The sequence below is a fragment of the Propithecus coquereli genome, unplaced genomic scaffold (genome assembly GCF_000956105.1).
Source record: "Propithecus coquereli isolate 6110/MARCELLA unplaced genomic scaffold, Pcoq_1.0 Scaffold6, whole genome shotgun sequence".
In the NCBI taxonomy this organism is placed as follows: Eukaryota; Metazoa; Chordata; class Mammalia; order Primates; family Indriidae; genus Propithecus; species Propithecus coquereli.
This window is the reverse complement of record NW_012151951.1, coordinates 8,550,559-8,573,116: the sequence shown is the minus strand read 5'-3', so window position 1 is coordinate 8,573,116 and position 22,558 is coordinate 8,550,559. Positions and strand designations below refer to the sequence as shown.

The 22,558-nt window shown below is 35.4% G+C and overlaps 1 protein-coding gene across 1 annotated transcript in view; it reads right to left on the bottom strand.

Moving 5' to 3' along the window:
* Positions 1-22,558, bottom strand: part of DDX10 (DEAD (Asp-Glu-Ala-Asp) box polypeptide 10) — a 329,989-nt gene that overhangs the window by 124,113 nt on the left and 183,318 nt on the right. Inside the window, exons 13-14 of the mRNA XM_012659131.1 lie at positions 3,592-3,711; positions 741-902 (exon numbers count right to left, since the gene is read on the bottom strand). Coding sequence (XP_012514585.1) covers positions 741-902; positions 3,592-3,711 — 282 coding nt within the window. The remainder of the gene's footprint in view (positions 1-740; positions 903-3,591; positions 3,712-22,558) is intronic.

Genomic DNA, 22,558 nt, shown 5'->3' with positions numbered 1-22,558 from the left:
GTATCATATGTGACCACTATCTCAAGGGTAATAGAAAACTGCCAAGTTTAAGGCCACCAGGGCACACACTTATTTATATAGAAGTACTCCCTCTTATAAAGTTTCCATTTTTTTACTAAAATACATTTAATCTTATATCTATTAGCAAATCAATGCTATGGAAAGAAATTTAACTATTAAGTTGAATTTGGGAACAACGCCAATCTTTGCCAATGGGTGAATGGTGAAACAAACCTTGGTATATCCATACCATAAACACTACTCAGTAATAAAAGGAATGAAATGTTGATACATACAACTTGGATGAATCTCCAGAGAGTAATGCTGGATGAAAAAAGCCAATTCCAAAAGACTGCATACTGTAAGGTTTCATATATAGCAGTCTGGTAATACCAAAATTATAGAAATGGGGATCACAGGATCTCCTACAAGTAAAATTACAATTATCTAAAAAGAAAAAAAACTTTGTAACAATAAAAAACCCACCAATATTACTTGCGTCACCTCAGATTAAAGGCAGATTTAGGTAACATTCGCAGAAACCAGCCAGTATACAAAGACACCCCCAACAGAAGGAAAAATGCAACAGATAAAAGGACAGAATAGCCACAGGGAAAAAAAAGTGTCAGAGAAAACAATGAAGAAAATAATATGCTTGTAATGAACAGCTAATGATTATTTAGATATATTCAGGCACACACTAAATTTGGCTCAGTATTAATTCAAGAAGGAAAGCTTACCCGATGCTTTGCCTTAATTTTCTTCCTGTATTCTTCTTTGTCAAATTTGTCCTCTTCCTGTAGTCTCTCTTTTGCTTTATCTAAGTTGATACCACCAGTGTCATCTTCTTCCTCATTATCCTTTGTGACAGATCTCTGCATTTGTGGCCACTGCTGAACCAACTACAGACAGAAAAAAGGTAAGTGTCAGGCAGGAAACAGGGAACATTACTTCCTTTTGTAGGATAGTTCTTAAAAGGTGCCTACACCGACTTTCTGCCTTACAACCTAACAAACTTCATAACTAAAGTCAGCAAGTCACAGAAGAGACTGTCCCAGTCAGGGTAAAGTAATGCTGCCATACCCAGTGAGAACAGAATTAAAGGAAAATTTCAAAAAATAATTTGGAGAAGGCAGTTGCGGAGTAGGAATGCTTCAACAGCTTCTCGAACAGCATTCTTAGTATCCTATTCTCCATAGGACTCAGCTCAAAATTACCTGCACAGAGCAGGACCTAGACCGACTAACATGTACCTGCTTGGGGCCACTGTGGAACGTTATGCGTACCTCTAACACATACCTCATGGCACTGTGTTGATTTTCCTATTTCTCTTAGCAGAATTAATCTCTTAGAGGGAAGCTGTATGTCTTGTTCATTTATCCTCAGAACTCAACACAGTACCTTGCATGTATTAAAGAGGAGCTCAAAATTGATCACTGAATCACATATCAGCCAGTATTACACACGAGAACTGAAGTAACTAAACATAAAGGAGAAAGTTAGTTTGTGTTTCACAGGCCTGCTCAAAGCCACATGATTTACACACACAGTTTATGGTAAGGAACAAGGTAACTTAGAAGAGAGGGTACTGATCTGGGAGTCAGCGGATTTGGCTAAATGTCCTGGCTTTTTCACTAGCCTAACTGCATAATGCTGAATAAATTACTTAATCTTTGGACATCTGTGTCCCATCCCGAAATATAAAGAAGTTTGACTTAATAATTTCCAGGTCTAACATCATAAAGCTCTACAGACTATTTAGGTAAGAACAACTCTTATTTTATCTAGTAATTGGTCGCCAGGAGGATTTAAATAGCTGCCACTGTTTTTGAAAGACTGCTAATTAACCTGCAAGCAAATGGAAATTACAGACACACACATCGCAGGCATTAACGCCTCCTCTCTCACAGTTGTGACCACCACAGCCTTTCTTTAAGATGAGATTCCGACACAGCCTCGGCTTTTGGCAACCAATGGGGGTGACAACTATTACTACAGGAGCAGACAGGCTAGCAGTCACTGACCCTAAAGAAACAGTGAGAGGGATCAATTCTAACAATAACAATATCATCTGTTCCTCGCACTCCTCATCCCTACTGCTATCACAGAGGGAATGGAGTTTCTTTCAGAGCTTTAGGTCAGAACTTTCAGGATGGCTCACAAACAGCTCCTATCGGCAGTAAGTATACACTGAAACACTTCATAGTTAAGGATTCAAACTCATCCTGGAGCTGACTGGTATAATTTGTATGGTTAAACTTCACAGCACACTAAGGAACCTCATTACACTAAGAGCACTCATCTTATTTTACAGTGCACATCAGATGTCATATGACTTTTCTAGGTTAGCCTGCTTCTCAGGTGTTGACCTCTTTTTAGAAATTTTATAAAGATTCATTATCTGTTATTTATATAGGCTTCCTCTTCAACTTCCAGCACCTTTGAACTGCACACCCTTTTGTTACTTTCCATCACTTACATCCAAATTTTCAACTTCAGAATTAAAAAGAAATACTCCATTGGATATGGACTTAAGCAGCACTTGTATTAGTGATGATGAAATGTACGTGACATATTATAGTCATGTAATGTGACTAGAAAAACTCACTGTTATTTTATTGAGATAGATGCTTCATTCAATAAATCTGAGGTATTATGTTACGTACTGTTCTAGGTGCTGGGGATAGGACAGTAAACGAAGTCCATAAAATGCCTTCCCCTTATGCAGAAGTAGTGTGGCAGAAATTCACAAGAGTCAGATATAAACTGAAGTCACAAAATGACTGATGCTATGAAGAAAAATAACACAGGGTGAGGGAAATGAGATTACGGTAGGGGTAAGGTGTTGCACATGCTGTTAGGATGGTCAGGAAAGCCTGCAGGCTGGTGAAATGAGGCCATGAGATGATATTCGGAAGATCTGCAATAACCACTAACTAGTCATCACTCCCTAGGTAAGTCACGTGGCATTCTGGATCTATTTCATCATTTAAAAATTAAGAGAATTGTTATGTAATAGAGTGACCTTTCATAAGTAATCAGTGAGTGGTAACCCCTTCCCTACACTATAAGTATGTATTTACAATAAGGTCAAGGTAAAGGTGAGATGAAAACTAGGCACGTAGGTGTCTGTGATTATTCTGCAGCAGAGAAAACCCTCCCATACCCAGCGTAGCAAGAAACATGCAAGTACAGCATCTAAAATTGAGGAAGTGCAAAGCAGAGATTTTTTAGAGTCAAACAAAAGAAGCCATGGCAAGTAGCTATGTTAGTATTCTTGCATTTGTTCCTGCAGAACAGACTGATGAATACTATGACGAGAAAATCTTATCTATAAAAACAGAATTTAGAAAGTTCAAAACCAACTCTGTGTTGGTATCATCAAGAAGTATCTCAGTTTATTGACAATAAGGCATCCTTCTTCACAGGCGTAGAGCTGATGAAATGCCTACAGTAACAGTGAAAAGAATGGCCCAGCATGCTGTAGAGAAACATTTACCTCCTCATTACTGAATATAAGTCAACAGGGGAGTCAATCTCTTCATGATTCTCAGAATGTACCCCTGAAATAAAGCATTTACAGAATCTTACCTCCCCTTCATCAGTAAATGTTATTTTCTTATTCACTTTGAAATTTCTCTTCATTACTTTTTTTGCTTCTGCAACTCTGGTCACTTTTTTCTTGACACTGGATTTAGAAGGTTCTTTCTTCTGTTTGAGAACATATAAAAAAATACAGATGATTAGGGAAATGGTTGCTTTAAATTAACAATTTAACTCTGGCAATATACTTTCCAAAAGTGAGCGCAATTATTGACCACTGGCTAATGAGAAGCACCAAAAACACTGTCCAGAAATAAAACTGTACTTATTAACTAACAACCCCTCCCAAAGCTAAAGAGGTTTAAGTATAAATAGGAGAGACAGTAGGTATAACCTTTACATTTTCCTCTATTACTAGAACTGTCCTATCTGATGATATTGAAGCACCAGAAATTACATGATAATGTAATTGGATATAAGATAAAGCTATCTTTCAGATAAAATATAACCTTATTTTAAAATTCCCCACTGTAAATTTAAATTTTTAGACTAGGAAATGTATATTTGGAAAACAAAATGACTGTAATACTTTGTATGCAAATCAACATTCTTCCTCTAGTGATTTACTATATGAACACTGCAATTAAGCTGTGTCCAAAGGTACAATGGAGTAAAAGAATACGCTGATTCAGACCTAGCTAATGGCCTAAACCCACTATCGCAAGATATTAAAAATTCAAAGCCACTGCTTACTTATGCTAAGTGAATGCTGAGTGAACCACCTGAGATGAGGCATAGAAGAGGTCACAGCTTAACCTGTTTTAAGAAGTAACTCATGTTCGAGAAAGAGTTGGATTTTTCTCTTTGAATCAGAGCTACTAGTACCATTGGTGGTACTTAGTTAACTAATCTAATGAGGCTTCTGTTAGAATGAGTAGAAGTCTTTGGTGTAGTAGGTACGAAAATGGATTTGAGTTCAAGTTCTACCACTTTTGAACTGTGCACAAGCAAGTTACCCAACCCCTGTGTTTGGTTGTAATTTGAAGATAATAATAGCACCTACCTCTTGGGGCTGTTGGGAAGATTAAATAATAAACGAAAAACATACAAAAAATGTTCGATAAATCTCGAATACCACTATTATGTATTGATTTCATACTCATAAAAGAGATCATGCCAACTGCAGAGGCTTAATTTGCAAAATACCGGACAGTAAACTTCCTAGGTGACTGATTTTTTAACTCTGTACCATAGGGAACCACCCAAGGAAAAATAAGATAAGAGGGGCTGATCCAGAAAACAAGAATTATCAGAAGCTTCAGGGAATATGCACACTGGTTACAACTGCTACATTATGGTAATAAGTTTACATAAAAAAGAACAATTCATTTAATAAGCAGACATTGTTAATAGTGATGAACACATAAATGCCTAGATCATAAAATTAAAAACAAATTTAAACAGAGGCTTGTGCCAAGTTATCAATGTATTATACTTTTAGATAATGGTCACAGTTATAAAAATCAGCTAGTGCATCTGCAGTAATATGATTCAAGTACAATAAAGTTGTTTTGATATGGATGGTTCTGTTCTGTGGGTATTACTAACAAACAGTGCTTTTGTATTTCTAGTTTGACTTGAAAACTATAGTATCTGGTTACATTTATTTAGTTCTCAGACCACAAATCAATTCATATTTAAGAAGCTGCTAGCATCTTTAATCCATACAAAGTTTATGAATTGATTGTGTCTAAGGCAAGTTTGAATTACATCAGAGACATTAATATGCTATAATCACTATGCCTACCCTGACAAGACTTCTATGAAAAGAGATTAAGTTTGTCTTAGAGTTCTTCTTCCCACTGGACACTCCACCTCCTCTATCTCCCAGGGGTCTGTGACTCCACAAATTCTATCAGCTGGTGGCATAAGGCCCTAAATTGCTGGGCCTACTCCTCATGACCCCTCTCCACCACTGTGCTTGCTCTATGATAGGTGACTATCATTCTTCCTCAATCACTATAATAATCCTCATTTCCTTATCTCCCTTTACAGAGTAACTGAGTAGTAAGTTATGTGGTGAGAAAACTCCTAAGCTGAAGAGGAACTGGGTGGCAAGAAGCTTGTTAAATAAGATGCTGGCTATAGGACTCCTGTGAGCACAGGCGATTAATAAGACTCCCACTTCCTTCAGCCCAATCAGTATTCTTACACCTCCTTTTCCTCCACAAAGGCTTATCAGAGACCACCACTAACTCAACCACCAGGGTTGGCAACTTCATTACTGACCCCTACTGTATATTCTTAGTTTGATGGTTAGGGCAATTCTTAAGGATCCTGATTGATTGATCTTCATGCATCAGATCTCATCTAATGATCAAGAAAATGCCAATCAAACAGTGCATTATAATATATAACTAAACAGGAAGAAGTTATAATTATTTAAACCAGTAAACAAACTAGGATACAACATGAGCAAACTTTCTAGAGTGATGGCAATGGTCCGTATTTTAATAAGAGTTTGAGTTACACAGGTAACTCAAAACTATCCACAGGTGTATATTTTTTTCAAAACTCAAATTTAATACTTTAGATTTGTGCATTTCATTGTATGTAAGTTTCTACCTCAATAAAAGCCCTATAAACAAATATTGACATGCAGTTAATGCCCTGCAAGCTGAAGTATATGGGGGAAAGTGCTAATGTTGGCAATGTACTCTGAAATGCACTAAGGATAGAAGGGTATGTGGGTAGTTTCGTGATAAAGGAAACATGGTAAGAGTTTAATTGTAGAATATGGGTATTAGATGTTTTGGTGTACAAAAGTACCTTTTATAACTTTTCTGTATATTTGAAAATCTTCATAATAATACAACAGCCCAGTCCCAGGAACAGGAGGAAACAGCAACAATACCAAAAATTCTCAGAATAAAGGTCAGTCAGAAAAAAATTCCTGCAGAGCAGATGCTTGGAGTGAGGTGGGTCCAGCTTAAGAGCTTTTGGGAAATCCATGAAACCACTGACATTATGTGACAAGATTTATAGGTATCTGCATCTTTGCCCTTTTTATGGTTTATCCTGGTTTCTGAAAGAGATCTGTGATGCCCCCCCACCACCACCAAAAAAAGTTTGAAATTTTTACTTGTGTTAGGGAAGCCACAGAAAGAAGGAACAGAAATTTCCACACAGGTGAGAAGAGGCCTGTTCATCATATTTTTCCTAATAAGCTGTAGCTTGGCTCTGATATTCTAGAATTATTCCTCACTCATTCAAATAAGCCCTGGATGTCAAAAACACACAAGGCATCACAGTACATGCTGGGGACCCAGCAGTGCAAAGGGGGATGTGCTCCCAACACTCATGGAGACTATCTGTTGAAAAAGATGTTTAACAACCAGCAGAAAGCATTAATGATTGAATCACAAATGTGGCACTTGGAAAAAGACAGAAAGAATGAACAAATATATGTAATAGAGTGCCTGCCCTAGGTAGTCAGGGGTGAGGAGCACAGGTGAAGACACTTCCTTTTGAGGGAGAGACGTTTGAACTGAATGGCACACCCTACAACACTGCGGCATTACTGGCACACATGTGATGTGCAAACACCTGTGCTGCCCACTGACGGTGTACTGCACATATGGCTTACAAGAGTCTTAATTCAATGTTATACTTTTTAATATTAACTTTAGCAGGTAATACATGCACATGTATTCTAGAAAGAATATTCAAGTGAAAAAGCTGCCTTTCATATCTTCTTCAGCAACCTCAGTCTCCCTCCCAAGAGGCAATCACTGTTACCAGCTTCTGTATCCTTACAGACAGATTTCACTCACATTTAAGTATGTATGAAAAACTCAAAGTTACTGAAAGAGCTACCCCACTGCAATGAATAGCCTTGTTTATACCTATTCTAAAAGTGCTCAAAGAGTATGTCCATTTAAAAGATATTTCCAAACAACACTCCAGAGGTTATACAAATTTATACTCCCACCAAAAACTGAAGAATTGATTCTTCACATCTACTTCAAAGTATATTAGGCTTTATGTTTGCCAATCAACTAAGTGAAAAAATAATATCTCAGGGAAGTTTTAAGTTGCAGTTGTATTATTTTATGCATGACAGAATATCTTTTCAAAGGCATTGTTTTTCTGTGCACTGTCAGTGTTATTTGCCAGTATTTCTAATAAGTTGTTAGCATTTTATTTATCAAGTTGTGAAATCTCTTCATTTGTTAAAGATGCTTCAATATTTTTTTGCATCTCATCATTTATGTTTAGATTTTTGCCATGAGTTAATCTTTTGTTGTTTTGCTTTTTCCCTAGCAGAGATTTTTAATTTTTGTGTAGTTAATTTTATTATTTATAAAGATGTTTTCTGTGATTGTGCCATACTTTAATTTTCCAATTAGAAGAATCTCTAAAAATGAATTTAACTTTTTATATGACAATTTTACTTTTTTGGAATTTTCAATATTGACTCTTGGACAAGAAAGTGCTCATTAATACTTTTTATATTCCCATTCATTAAGACACGAAAAATATAAAATACACCTATTATTAGGTAGGAGTTATATTTTGATTACAAGATTTTATGTTATTGGTACAAGAATGAAATTTATGGCAACTCAAAGAAGTATAATGAAAAAGTAGCTGGCAAGACATAAACCATCAAAATATAACTTTCATTTCTATTTGCACCTCTTCCACAACAAGTCAGACTTTAAAAAGCTAAAAGTATCATAAAATAAAAAATTGATAAAGCATCAAGTCATCTTCAATGTACTGTGATAGGTGTAGGAAGTTACCACCAATAACTTGGAAGATAAAAGAACCACTAATCATAAAAACAATAATGGTTCCTAGCAAAAGGACAGTATTAGTTAACACTGGCTACAAGAGATTCAAAATATAATCATGGAAAAAAAATCTACCTTAAACATCACTACTAGATACCCTGGAGGGGACAATAAAAATATTATAAAATAATGATATTTTGAATGAAAAGCAAAAACCACATGGAAATGAAAGTTAGAATTAAAGAGAAAGACAGCCACTCTAAAGAAATCACATTTTCATGTTTCCTTAAAGTGGCTCCCATGTGCCAAATAATAAATAATTTATAATGAAAACTATTTAAAAGTGAAGGAAACCAACAAAATAAAAAATTGTCAACAATGGTGGAGACGTGAGAGATTACCTACTACAGCCTAAGCCACTCATGTAAAAGACAAGGGCATTTCTTAAGATTGATAAACACTGTCTCCCAAAAGTTCAAACATACTTAACCATACACATTTCCATTGATTAAATAACCAAATCCTACTAGAACTTATGATTTTTTAAAAAGCAGATTGACGGCCTAAGTATAATCCCTCATTCTAAATCTATTTTACAATAATCCAAATATTGTAATTTTACAGTATAAATTAAGGACGCACTATTTTATATTTTAAAGTCATCTACAAAATCTTTTCTTAAGAAATAACACCACCACCAGTAAGTAATAAAAGCATCATTTGTGAAATTTTTGCAAAAACTATAATCTTAAAATTAAGAGCCACCTAACAGCTATAGAGTTTCAGATTTGCAAGATGAAAAAGTTCTAGAAACCAGTTATACAACAATGTGAATGTATGTAACACAACTGGATTGCACATTTAAGAATGGTTAAAATAGTAAATTTTATGTTACATGTCTTTTACCACAACTAAAGATGAAATTTTAAAAGTTAAGAGCCACTTAGAATATCACAGGACATCAAGTTAAAACATTAGAGGAACAAAGTTTGTCTTTTCCAAATTCCTACTTAAATGCAAACTTGCTATGACAAACCTACAGGCTACAGCAATAGTCCTAGAATTACACAACACTGAAGGAGGAGATGGTTCAGCCTGAGGATGGGAAGCCAGCTGGACAACGCAAGTACAGGGCACAATTGACACAAGAAGAATTAAAGACCCTTAAACACAGATCGACTAAAATTATATAAAACAAAAGTACTTATAAATTATACAAATAATCTTATAATGGTCTAAGAAATCTCATAGGATTTTTCTTCTAAAAAATGTCCGTATTTACCAATCTCATGTTTTAAAGTTTAACCAAAAGAACACCACAATAGGCCTCGGCCATATGCCTAAATTTGGGAATAAGACAAAAGCCAGATCTACCTCCATCCCCTCAGTTACCACTGTCTGTGGAGTGGACTGAAGTTGCATTCGCCTGTTAAACAGACTCTGTCTTTGTTGTCATCCCCATTATAGTAAACCCTATTGCAATCACTTTTTTCTTATTTTTCCTAATAGACTATAATCTCCATGAGGGTCCCATTTGTATTAAATTTGTATCCCCAGAGTATCACAGACAGGGAGGCATATAGGATATATTCAATAAACATTTCTTGAAAGAAGAATTACTCAATAAACTATAAGAATTACTTCATTTACTGCTCAGAACCATGAGTCACATCCTGTCCCTACTAATTTTTAATTAGAAAACTAAAGATTAATTTAGCAAGTTGTTCAAGGTTGCATAACTTCAACCAAAGTATTTGATTTTGTTCACATTCTTTAATGCTTAGTTGGGATTTCTATTCAAAATGCCTTAAAAGGTTGTAGCACCATAATTTGATTCAATGTTTGCCTTTTAAATTTCTATACATTTAAGAAGAATGTTTAAGAATAGCTAATATAAGAAACTCCTATAGCTTTTTCAACTTTCTTTTAATCCATGACCTATTAAAGAAAGATCGTGTTCAGGCTTTATTTTGATATATAGGTTTGATTCGTTTTTAAAAATAATCTTCATATCCAAATAAGATTAAATATCGAATTTGCCATTAATACCTCAAACTATAAGGCCCCAACTCTACTTCCCCTCTAATGAGAATCACAGATGTTATGAAATTAATTTGTATGAAATACTTGACTCTTTATATTGACACCATGAATTATATCTAGAAGATCACCTAGAAACCCTTTCAAGTTTTTTTATTACATAGATAATTCATATTTATCCCAACCACAATAACATATAGATAAGTGCCTACATATCCTATCCAAGTTACTGGTTTCACAAGGCTTGATTAGTCATTCTGATTATATTAAGAAGCAAACCACCAGTAAATGTTAATCTCTCTCTTTTCCATATTGCTAATAAGGCCATCCACTACCATCTGCCTTGTATTCTGTAAACTGCAACCCTAATGTATAATATGATGAAAATGGCTAATGAGTATTATGATATATTGAGCAACAATGACAAAATATTATGAAATATTCAGGATTCATTTTTAAATGATCTTAACAGGTCAACATGAATGGGAAAATACATATTATGTCCTCCTTGTTTCTTTCCCCTCAGACCAAATACTACACAGATATGAAGTGATGTCAGCTTTGTTCGGACTTCCTTGTGGTTAAGGAAGATCATAAGGCAAAACCACTACTGACACTGCCAACACAATCATTCTACACAATGTTTTCTGATTGCCAGATTCCTCCTTCAGGATTCATAGTGCCTAAATCCACAGGCTTAACTTGGAATACTTTCCAGCAACTGCTTTTTAACCTAACAAACTCTCTTCCTGAGCACATGTACCTGCCACCTGAACTACTGAATGCCTTAAGAAAAATAACTTCCAAATATATCTCCAACGTACAGTTTCTATTTCTCTCTGTCGTTTCCCTCATTTTTCAAACACACGTTCCCCAAAACCTTCAAACACTTTCAACATATTTGTCTTCCTTTCCTCAATTTCTCGTCAGAATTAACGTAAGCTTCTTCTTGATTTTAAAAAGGCTCTAAGAAGCATTTCCGCCTAATAATTTTTTAAATCATTCAATGAGCCTTCAATTAGTCATCTTTAATTGTCTTTTTGTCTTAAATGGCTCCTTCTACCTTTGTAAACATTTATAGTGTTGAAATACTTAAGGAAAAATCTCATAAGCCCCTACTCACTACCTTAGGACATTTTTTTTTTTTTTTGGTTCATTTAAATGTCTCAGCTGTTTACTGTCCTGTTTTGCTGGCTAGGAAACATGTATTTGCTCCACACAATGCTCCTCCAAAAAAATAAAGCCACTACAGTGACAAAATCTCAGATATTTCCTGCTTTTTAACAAAATTATGGAACCAGTCATATTTTGCCTTAGGAATCCAATTTTTAACCTGCCACTTTTAATAAATATTTCTATATCAGGAAGCAGGCAGCTGGAAGCAATTTAGAGAAGCGAAGTCTGATACATTTTTGCCTCTCTTTTTCGATTTCAAAAATATGACAGTATTGATTTCATTTCTAACTTTTGTCTAAATTGGCTGTATCAATTTCTGTTGTCTCACACAACTTTTGGAATTCTTCTAGAACTTAGAAATTTTGTAAGCTATATACAAAAAAACAGCAACATAAAAAGGGAAGTTAATTCGAGTCATGTGGCCATTTGGCTAATAGGGTTTAGGAAGAATGACTACACAGGGGAGGCAACAAGGTGGTAACGAACTAAGTTAAAAGACCTGTGGCAGAATTTATGAAACGACTCCAAACAATATGGCACTACAATATACGTCTCTTGGGGGAGCATATAAGCTATCTACACCCCTACCATCTTCCTTCCAAGTGATACCACTCAGTAATAATGTACCAGCAGCTAATTTAATCAGAATTTGAACAAAACGGATAGCATAAAACTAACATTCAAGAATATTTAAATAATAGGTTTAACTGAGAATATCACAGTTGCCTCCAGCACCTACAAGAAAAAACAAATTACTAGACAGTCTGGTTAGTGTGGTCTAGAGCAGAATTTCTGTAAATTTACTCATCATAAAAGTTTAACAAACAAATGCCATATAATACTAGACATTCGGTGAACCACCAATTTTGAAAAGTACGCACGTGCGTCTATACTCCAAATTAGAGACAGAATCTCTATATGATTTAAAGCCCTCACAAAGAACTACAAGAATGGAACTAAGATATACACTAAATTCAAACTTGGTTTGGTACCTGGTGAGCCAGCCATTTTTGACAGAATATTTTAAGACATTTAAGAGTTGAAGCCATCCTCTTGGTCCCGAGATAAGGTAATCACTGCTACTAGTTATCCATGATTCCCATGTCTGACATTTTCCTACAATGGTTGACATTATTAAAGCACAATATATAAATGGACTGCATCTTAACTGAAAGCGCAACAAGCATCACTACCACATCCAAGCCATACTCACAACTGCCATTACGCAGTAAAGGTTCCACGCTCCACCTTGTATTACATACAAATGTTAGCTAAGCAGGAAGTGCCAAACAAAAAGTCAAATGCCAGCCTACGTGTACTGTTTCAACGAAATGTGCTAGGGGATGTCCACTCATACAAAAGCGCATATTTTTAAAAATATATCATTTGTAAAATGGTGGTATATAAAACCAAGTAATGGTCATTCAAAATATTGGTATTATTAAATATAGAACTTAGATGGATGAAAGCAGCCTCCAAGATCACCTTGAGAAACACCCCCACCCTCCACATCCCTGGGAAGTTAGGAGAATTTCAAGACCACACGGCCAGTACCAGCCAAGTCAGGGCTAAAACCTCCAAAAACCTCGTCTACTTTGACACCATATGTAATGACCATATCTTAAAAGGAAACATCTCAGAGACTAGACCTTCCTCTGTGAATCGTAGTTTTTCCTAAGCAATACTGACAGACCTCATAAAATGAAAAATTAAGAACAAATTGACAGCAAGTAATTTCTTTAAAATAAAAAGAATCCTTCAAGGAATTGTTCTTTTCTTTTACTCATGTAGCGACCACAGATATGACTCTCAAAAGTACAGCATCTGATAGGGGAAAAAATGTATTCTATCCCTCAATGCGCTACACTACTTTTTTTCCTGGCAAATTACATGCTGAGCATGCAATGATTAATGCAATTTCCATCTCCCCCGCCCCCTTAGACTTAATCATAAAAATAAAACTGACAGCCGTTGGAAGCTGTTGACAGATTTCTTATTAGTTTTTCTCCCACCTTAGAATGAGTCCCTACTAGTTCATTAGTAAATTTGTCACACTAAAATGTAATGTTTTCAGAAAGTGCAATTTACAGTAAAAACTACTGTGAATCACAATTCCCAAAGAAAAATCTGAGTGAAATTTTTAGTAATCTCTAAATTCCACATGATACTTAGCCAATCAATCTTTAAAAAATCATTCTCCTTTCCATTGTCCCATACAGACTAGAAAATTTAAGATCTAACAAGCATGAAATTCTTCCCCAAAAACAAATGTGTTAAGTAAGATTCAGCACTGGATACCTTTTCAGACTTGTCACCTTCTGCCCTCAGCCCTTTGGTAATGTTTCTCATGATACTTCTTATACTCTACTTGCATTTTTAAAAGCTTCTTCTACTCCATCCCTCTAAAACACTAAACTCCCTAAGGACATGGACTTTGTTCTACTTATCTTCTAATTCCTAGAGCAAGTACATACACTACCCTAAACACATCAATAATTATTTGTGGAGCTAAGTTGAGCCTGGGCTAATCAAAATCAATGTTCTTTCAGAGTTACATTCATTTAAAGATTCTCAAATGCATTCTATTATTACCTATCCTGATATCAATTTGCTTAAACTGCATAGAAATAAACATATTTTACATTTAATTTGACAATCATTTGTTGAGAAAATCGATTCACCGGCCCTGTGCGATAAAGTGGGATGCGAGAAGCAGAACTGTCTGAAAAACATCAGGAGTCGCTCTGGACTGCCTAGAAAATGTGCTGGAACCACTCTACCATCCCGTTTTCCAGAAGAGGCTGCAGCCATGCTCAGCTTCCAGCAGGACCATGGCTTCCTCTCTCTCCAGGGCAGGCCCAATTTCCCATGGGCCCCAACGTCTCCATATGCTGGACAGCTGAATTTCTCAGGTGACTGCAGGCATCCACAACTATAACATCTGGTTCCCAAGTAGTCTGTGTGACTATACCCTGGTAAGGTTGATCTACCACTTAGAAGAAGGGAGAATAATACAGGAAAGGGGTATCTCAACTGGAATGAAAAGCTATGCTGTGTCTAGCACACTGCCCAAACTCTGGCATTCCCCTATGTGGATAACAAGGGGATGGGGAAATCATGTCTTCCTTCATCTAGGTGATCCTGGCTTTGTAAATGTCCCCTTTTCCCAGTTAAGCCTATTCCTTAATCTATGACACATATCACTGTGGAATTTGTCCTAATCTCTGATGTATGACAAGTGCCAATCCAGATGAGATTTACCTGACAAATCAAGAAGTTTACTGAACAGTAGTTAATAACATGGTGCCATGTGCTAGACACCATGCTAAATGTTTTCTATTTCACTTTTCACAACTACCTTTTGAGGGACTGCTAGCGTTTTACAGGTGATACAATAATTATTCAACTAACAGGGACAAAGGCAAGCTCTAAACACAGGTCTATCAAACTTTAAAACCTGTACTCTCAAACTTACAGTTCTACTCTTCTCAGGATTCCACAATTCCATTGATTAAAATAAACTCTAGAAACACTGAATTTAGGATGATTTAGTCTATTCCCCAAAGGCTGAAGCCCATAATCTCCCTCAGAGATAGGCATACGGTTTCTACTTTAACAAATCCTTTTACAGGGGATTCACTAAAGAAAACATTTGGTACTGGGACACCTATACCTATTTTTCTTGTATTTTTTTTCAAGAATTATATCAACAGTAAACAATGAGGGCAGTTGCTCTTTTTACTAAAAAAAAAAGCTTGTCATTTCCAAACGAGCTAGGCAATTAATACTGGTTAAAATCCCAGTCTAAATGTTTTCAAGTTCCAGTATTACTCTTAAGAGGGCTATGCTGGTACTGAAAACAAAGACAAGTTGTATTTCCTTATGTCACTCTAGGAAAAAGACCATAGTAATTACAGATAGAACTGAAATAAACTTGGGGGAAAAAAACAAAAAAGGTAATGAGAATTCTTTGACAAGCTTTAGGGACAACTACAGGCCAAAAGACAGCATATATGGAACAAAATAGACAGGGAAAAGGACAGCTGTGCAGGGTTAAGACAGTTACAGTGATAAAAACTGACAATCTGAAAACAAAAAATCACAAGAAAAAAGGAACAAGGGAGAGGAACAGCTCTACCAAAACAATCTCCTCTCACGATTAGTGATGTGTTGCAAAACTCTGCACCACACTGCCAAATCATTTTCCCCCTAAAGACCTCCCCCAGCCAAACCATGAACTTGACACTGGGAAAATAAAATTAAACAACGGGAAACTGAGAATCTCATAAACAGATACTAACAGGATGCAAAATAATTCCCAGCCATCTTCCAAATATTTTCTCTATTACACTAAAAGAATGTCTTAGATATAAAACTAGAAGTGATAAATCCAAAATAAAAGTATATTGGAACATAAAATCAATCTTTGGCCCTTAGTGTGGTCATTTCCAAGTTAGTATAGTATCACTAACCAGTCCTGTTTACAACACATTCTAGACTGTTTTTTTCTCGAAATACTTCAGTTATTTAAATCATACAACAATTTGAAGGATTCGGTTGACTCAATAAATTAAAACATTAAATAAAACTTAATGATGATTCTAATAAAAGATCTTCCTCAACTAATTTCGAATACATTCAACTTCAACCAAATGAAGTAAACAGGTTGAAATGATAAAAATCTTCTCTATTAAAATGCAATTAATTCTCTACTAGTATATTAATATTTCTGGAGTTACATTATGACACTCACCCATAATTTGCCTAATTCCAAATTAAGATGCTAGATGTCAAAATTTCCTATCAAAGACTATAAACTACCATAGAATAACTTGATCAGAATAGTCACTATTGTCAGTAATTTGAGTACCTTCCAGAAGCCGCATTCGACTAAAGGCATACTATATGGCTAATTTTCATCTTGCTTTGCATGAGCTGTGTGCCCATGTTATTATAGGAATAATGGGTGAACTTTCTTTCACTGTTCTGTCACTTGGAAAAAAAGCTGCACCTTGATAATGGTGCTAAAACAAGCTCTGCCTTACTCAGAAGCATGCATGTTGGTGGGGGCAGAGGACACTGAGAGGAGGAGGAAACAGGGATGTATGTAAGTATCTAAACCATTTCAAGAGAGTTGCTTTCTCTGAGCTTCATCATGGCATCATCCCTCCAGTTTAAAGATGGATATTAAACACGGCTATATAAAATTCACTATTTCATGTCTTATAGGACAGTTGTTGAAATGATAGGAAAAGCTGTGCTTCTCTGGAGTAGAAGAATGTTGTCTTCTTAAAGACAAGGTGTTCCTCTTTCTGTCTTGGCAGTCAAGACTTCAAAGCCAAATTCCCAATCCACATTTAAGAACCACGTCAAACCTTGCATGACCTGCATATTAAATTTCCCACCAGTCATTCCTAGTCTATCTATATTTTGCATGCCTGGATGTTTTCTATTTTAGCATATTTAAAAGTATTTTATAAGCTAATTCGAATTCCTTGTGGGATTAGGAAGGATAAAATCTGAATTAGTAAGAATAAAGGAAGCTCAGGCATTCATTCAAACACCTACTGGCTATCCACTATACTCCAAGTACCATTCTAGGCACTTGGGATACAGTGGAGCTTGCATTCCAGTGGGGAGACAAACAATGAATATGCCAAGGAGCTTTTAAGTGCAAGAGACAAATAAAGGCAGAGTAATGGGTTAGGGAGTGACTGAGTAGAATGTAACAATTTTAGATAGTTAGGGAAGGCCTTTCCAAAGAAGCGGCAAAGATCTAAAAGAAGGGAAAGAGGAACTCATGCAATGATCTAGGTAAAGAGTTCCAGGTAAAGGAAACAGTAGTGCAAAGGCCCATAAATGGAAATGAGTTTGTTGTTTTCAAGGAAAAAAAAAAAAAATCAGAGTGTCTAGACAAGAGTGAGCAAGCTAGAAGGTGATAAGAAGTCAGACACACAGGAGACTGGATTGCACCCTGAAAAGGACAGAAAGAATACAGTAAGTCCTCACTTAACTTCGTTGATACGTTCTTGGAAACTGCAACTTTAAGCAAAACAATGTACTATATGATGAAACCCATTTTACCATAGGCTAATTGACATAAACAAGAGTTAAGTTCTTAAGGCACACAGTACATTGTTTTCACTTTGAAGTTTCCAAGACCTACTGATAACATTAAGTTAAGACTGACAGCATAAGTTTTGAGCAAGACACATGACATAATCTCATTTACTTTGCAGGGTAGGGTGCTGTTGTGAGGATAATAGATTACATAGGAGGAAGGAAAAAGGAAAAGAAAACCAATTAGAAGGTTATTTGATCAGTCTATATGCAAGATGACAGACATTTTGAATTAGAGCAACAAGTGAAGAAACAGGTAGAGACTGAATATATTTTGAAGGAAAATTAAAAAAAGACTCCCTAAAGGAACAGAGGTCAAAGAGAGTCAGAGGGACTCCCAAGGTTCTTGGTTGGGATGACTGAGAAAACGGTCTTAAACATCCAGAGATATTAAACAGTTAAAAGTTATTTAGGGAAGCAGAAGGGATTCAGGACATATATTTGGGTTCATCGACATGCGATTTTTAACATAAAAGGAGTTACCAAATTTGTCTAGGAAGCATATGTAAATGCTTCCTAGAGAGAGAATAGAGAATGAGGCAAAGCCTTGGGGTACATCATCATTTAAAGATGGGAAAATAAGGAGGAACCAGCCGAGATAACCAAGAAGGGACAATCAATTAAGGCTGCAGAAAAACAAAGTATGGTACGCCAAAAGCCAAAGGAAGAAGGCATTAAAAAAAAAAGTTGGTAGGATGCTGATGAAGGGGTCCTAATAATTTATTATTCTTGAGTTTAGCCAAACAGGAATTGTTGCTGACCTTAGCAAGAGAAGTTTCAACAGACTGACAGGGACAAAAATCTCACTAGAATAGATTCAAAAGGAAATATGAGGTGAGGTAGTGAAAACTAAGTATAGGTTACTCATTCAAGGAATTCTCTTCCTCATCCCCTGACTCACATGAAGGTCCAGATTTCAATCTAATGTTATTGGGTCTAAAGTTGAGCTACATAATGGGCTACTTTAATATACTTTATATTGAACACCTAATAGCTAATTGTCACATTTCCCAGAAAACTATGGACTATAAAGAACTCTCACTACATCACTGCATTTATTAGGGAAAAATCAAAAGCATCCAAAAGCCTTATAATAAGGGTCACCCAAGTAAATGTGTTATATCCAGTCACACAATAAGACATATTATAGCTACTAAATAACAGCATTATAGAAGTATACAGTTAACCCTTGGACAACATAAATGAACTTCAAAGGTCCACTTATATGTGGGTTTTTCTCACCCAAACATAGGTCAAAAATATAGTATTCGAAGGATGAGAAACTAAAGTATACAGAGGGCCAACTTTGTGTATAAGCAAGTTCTGCAGGGCAGGGCTGACTAGATTGAGGGACTTGAGTATGCCTGATTTTGGTATATGAGGGGGTCCTGGAGCCAATCGCCTCCATACACTGAGGGATGACTATATTTACTGACATGGAAACTCTCCCTATTATTATTGACTTTTTAAAAAAGGTTATAAATCAGAATACCATGTCTGCTCTGTAACTCAAAATCTGTAGGGGAAAGGGGCATTTATGTTCATATTCATAGGAAAAAAAAAAAAAAAAGGCCCAGAAACATACAAACCAAAAGGTAACAGAGGTTATATCAAGGTTTGCAACAGGATTATGGTTGATTTTTATTTTGTTATGTATTCATTTTTTAAATTTTCAGAAGAGCAAATGACTAACAAAAATTACTACTCATAATAAAATAAGATTTGCTGATAAAAATGTTAAAGAACAAAATTCCTAATTACACATCTAGATTAGCTCTAATGTGAGTAACTTAAGTCTTTCCTGCTCACCGTTTTCTTCCTTATCCCTGGGTAAGAACGGTTGGGTCAGGAGGCCTCGTCTATTCTCCCAGAGATCATATTAGTCAACTGGTTTTTTTTCAGGTTTAAAATTTGCTAGATTTAATCTATGGCACTACATGTATCAAGGTAAACTGTAGACAATCAGTAAATATTAGTTGGTTTCACTTATCCTATAACAAATTCATTGATGTATTACAATTTGCCCCCAATGATCATTTAATTACAAGGGATCATTTTTCTTTTTAAACTGATACCTGAAGATAGTCATTTCAAAAATTTATGAGTAGTTTTTTGTATTCTAAGAGTCAAGATTTTAAGTTCAAGATTTTATGAATCAGAAAATCTCTAAAGCTATATTAGTATTTTTACAAAGCATTTTACATTTTTGTGTTCAGTGTCCCACAGTGATTTATGATGCATAAAAAAGGTACAGATCATTGTGTGATGACTTGTCATCCTAAATAGCTAAAGACCAGAGTGAGAATGAACTCCCTACACCTAGGGCTTATTAAGTTATAAGGATGTAAGATAATAGTCACATTTGATTTAGGACCTAAACAAACAAAAAAATGAACATTTCACAAATTCTATTAATTAAAAATGAACAAATGACACGGTTACAAATAGGGACTGATATATAAAGGAGAAGAAAATTTCATCCTCTAGATTAGCCTGCAAATAATCTTTACGTAAAATAAATATTAGACAAGGCCACGTTTCATTTACAATACAATGGCAAAGCTGTCCTTTCTTATTCTACATCTATCCCATCTGAGTAGCTAAGAGAAATGTAACCTTTCTGGTATACATATTATCTATACTTCCTGATGAAGCTTTCGGAAGACACTTAATTCATGCCAAGTGCCTAGAAGAGGAAGAGTAATGAAGCAGATTTTATTAAACTTGTATGAAATAATCTAAAGAACATTAGTAAATTACAGCATTGAGAGACAGATCTCTAATTAACAAAAACCTTCAAAAGTAGGAGTATGTTAAAAAGTTATTTTAAAGACAAATACTAAATTCTAAAATTCTAAATATATGAGAATTTAATTGTCCAAGCACGCTATTGTTTTAGACCCAATCTCTAAGCAAATAAACAAAATAAAGGTTTAGAATTATAAAATGTAAAAAGTTTATGCCATTTAACTTCATGTTCATGCTGTGATGGAGGGAATGAAAAAATCAGATAATTCAAATTAATAAAAAAAAGGAACAAATTTAGCTGAGCCCAAAGAAATCTCATTCCTTAAAGAGTTAGATTTGATTCACAGTTCCAAATTTGATTTACAACCATGAAAGCAATTAAGCCCATTTTACAGAAGGACATATAGATCTTCTGAACTTTTTTCCCCAGGAAGCTTTGGATCATTAATAGCATTCACTGATTCTAAAAATCTAGCTCATCCAAAAATAATGGTAAGCGTCCATCCTTTTCATCTTGTCTATTTTATTTTAAACCATTTAATATCTCACAGAATAATGCTAAAAGAGACTCATAAATTTATCTGATCAATCATAGAACTTCCTAATGTCAAGACTTTGTCTCCTAAGCCTAAAAGATAGGCACAGCTTGGGAAGGTAACAACATACGTATTCTGTTATTTCAAGATAAATAGTTTTAGTAACAGTATTGTATTAAAAATCAGTAACATAAAAAATTACCTCAACATAATGAAGAAAACATGGAACTAAAAAGGAAGTGTCTAATCAGGGATGATCTGTTAATTTTTGACTGTTCATAAATATTGGCAGGGGGTAGAGTGCTACTCTAGAAGCCCCCTACAAAGACTTGACTGTATAAACAGATTGCGCAACCCAGACTAGACAGAGCCAGCCAGCATTTGCATGAGTGTGTTAAAGGGATGCAAATTTGCTACAGTTTAAGTCTAACAAATTAACAATAAATAAAAATTGACTCAAAAGACTTGCTTCTGTAATAAGGCAGTATTACAGAGAAATTAGGCACACAAGTTTTGGAACTACTTATTACTACATCCAAATCCCAGCTCTACCATTCACTTAGCTCAAGTTTTTTTTTTTTTTTTAACCTCCCAAACTTCAATTTCCTCATATATACAATAGGAAATATATTTTCATTAGAGCATTTTAAAGGATTAACTGGAGAACATGAATAAAGTGCTTAGCAAACTGCCTACAGCAATGAATGGTTCCAGCTTCTTCTTGTCACCACCAAGGCAGTCAACAAAACAAAACATGCCAGAGTGTAACAGCATTGATGCCCAATTCAGAGACCAGCAGAGAACAGGAATGGGTCCCAGAAGCTTTATCTTCATGCATCTAGTTTTCGAACCTCCAAAGCTGTCAGCCAGTTCTGATCAAAGACGTGCTCTTCCACTCTGGTTCTCCTAACCTCATCAACAACCTATTGAGAGTGGTATCTACCAATGATGCTCTGACATTGACCTGTTACTCTTTCTACTTCACCTTGGTGTCCTGCCATCTTACACTCTCACAAACACTACACACATGACCCCTACTTTTTTCAATGTCAATTCCCTCACTCTTGAGAGCAGAAACCCACCTTCCACAAATTTGGCCCAAAATAAAATGGTCACAAGCTTGAAAAATACACTTCTATTAACATTAATAAGGAGTATTCAAGAAAATATAGAAAATAATTTATGTCTCACGTCAACTTAGAAACAACGACATACAATTATCTTTTATAAACCCTGGCTTGTCCAGTACATGCAGCCAAAAGATGAATACAGATATCAAAAGACCAGCTCCAGGCTGTTCAGTCTATCCATTACCTAGTCCAAGCACAAGAGAACAATCATAAATCATTATTTACAGGAAACATGCTTTGAAACGTGCAATATTTGGAGACTTTTGGTTCTGGCAGCATGGTGAAATTCCTCCCACCACAAACATCTAGAAAAACAGATAATATAACCACAAAAAGCTTTTTGATAATTAAATATATTGCTAATTTTGCAAGAAAGAATCCTCAGAGTCAGAAAAGTGAAATTAGGTAGTCCTGAGATATATACTATAAATGCTGTGGTATTGAATATTATGCTCACACCTGGACAGAA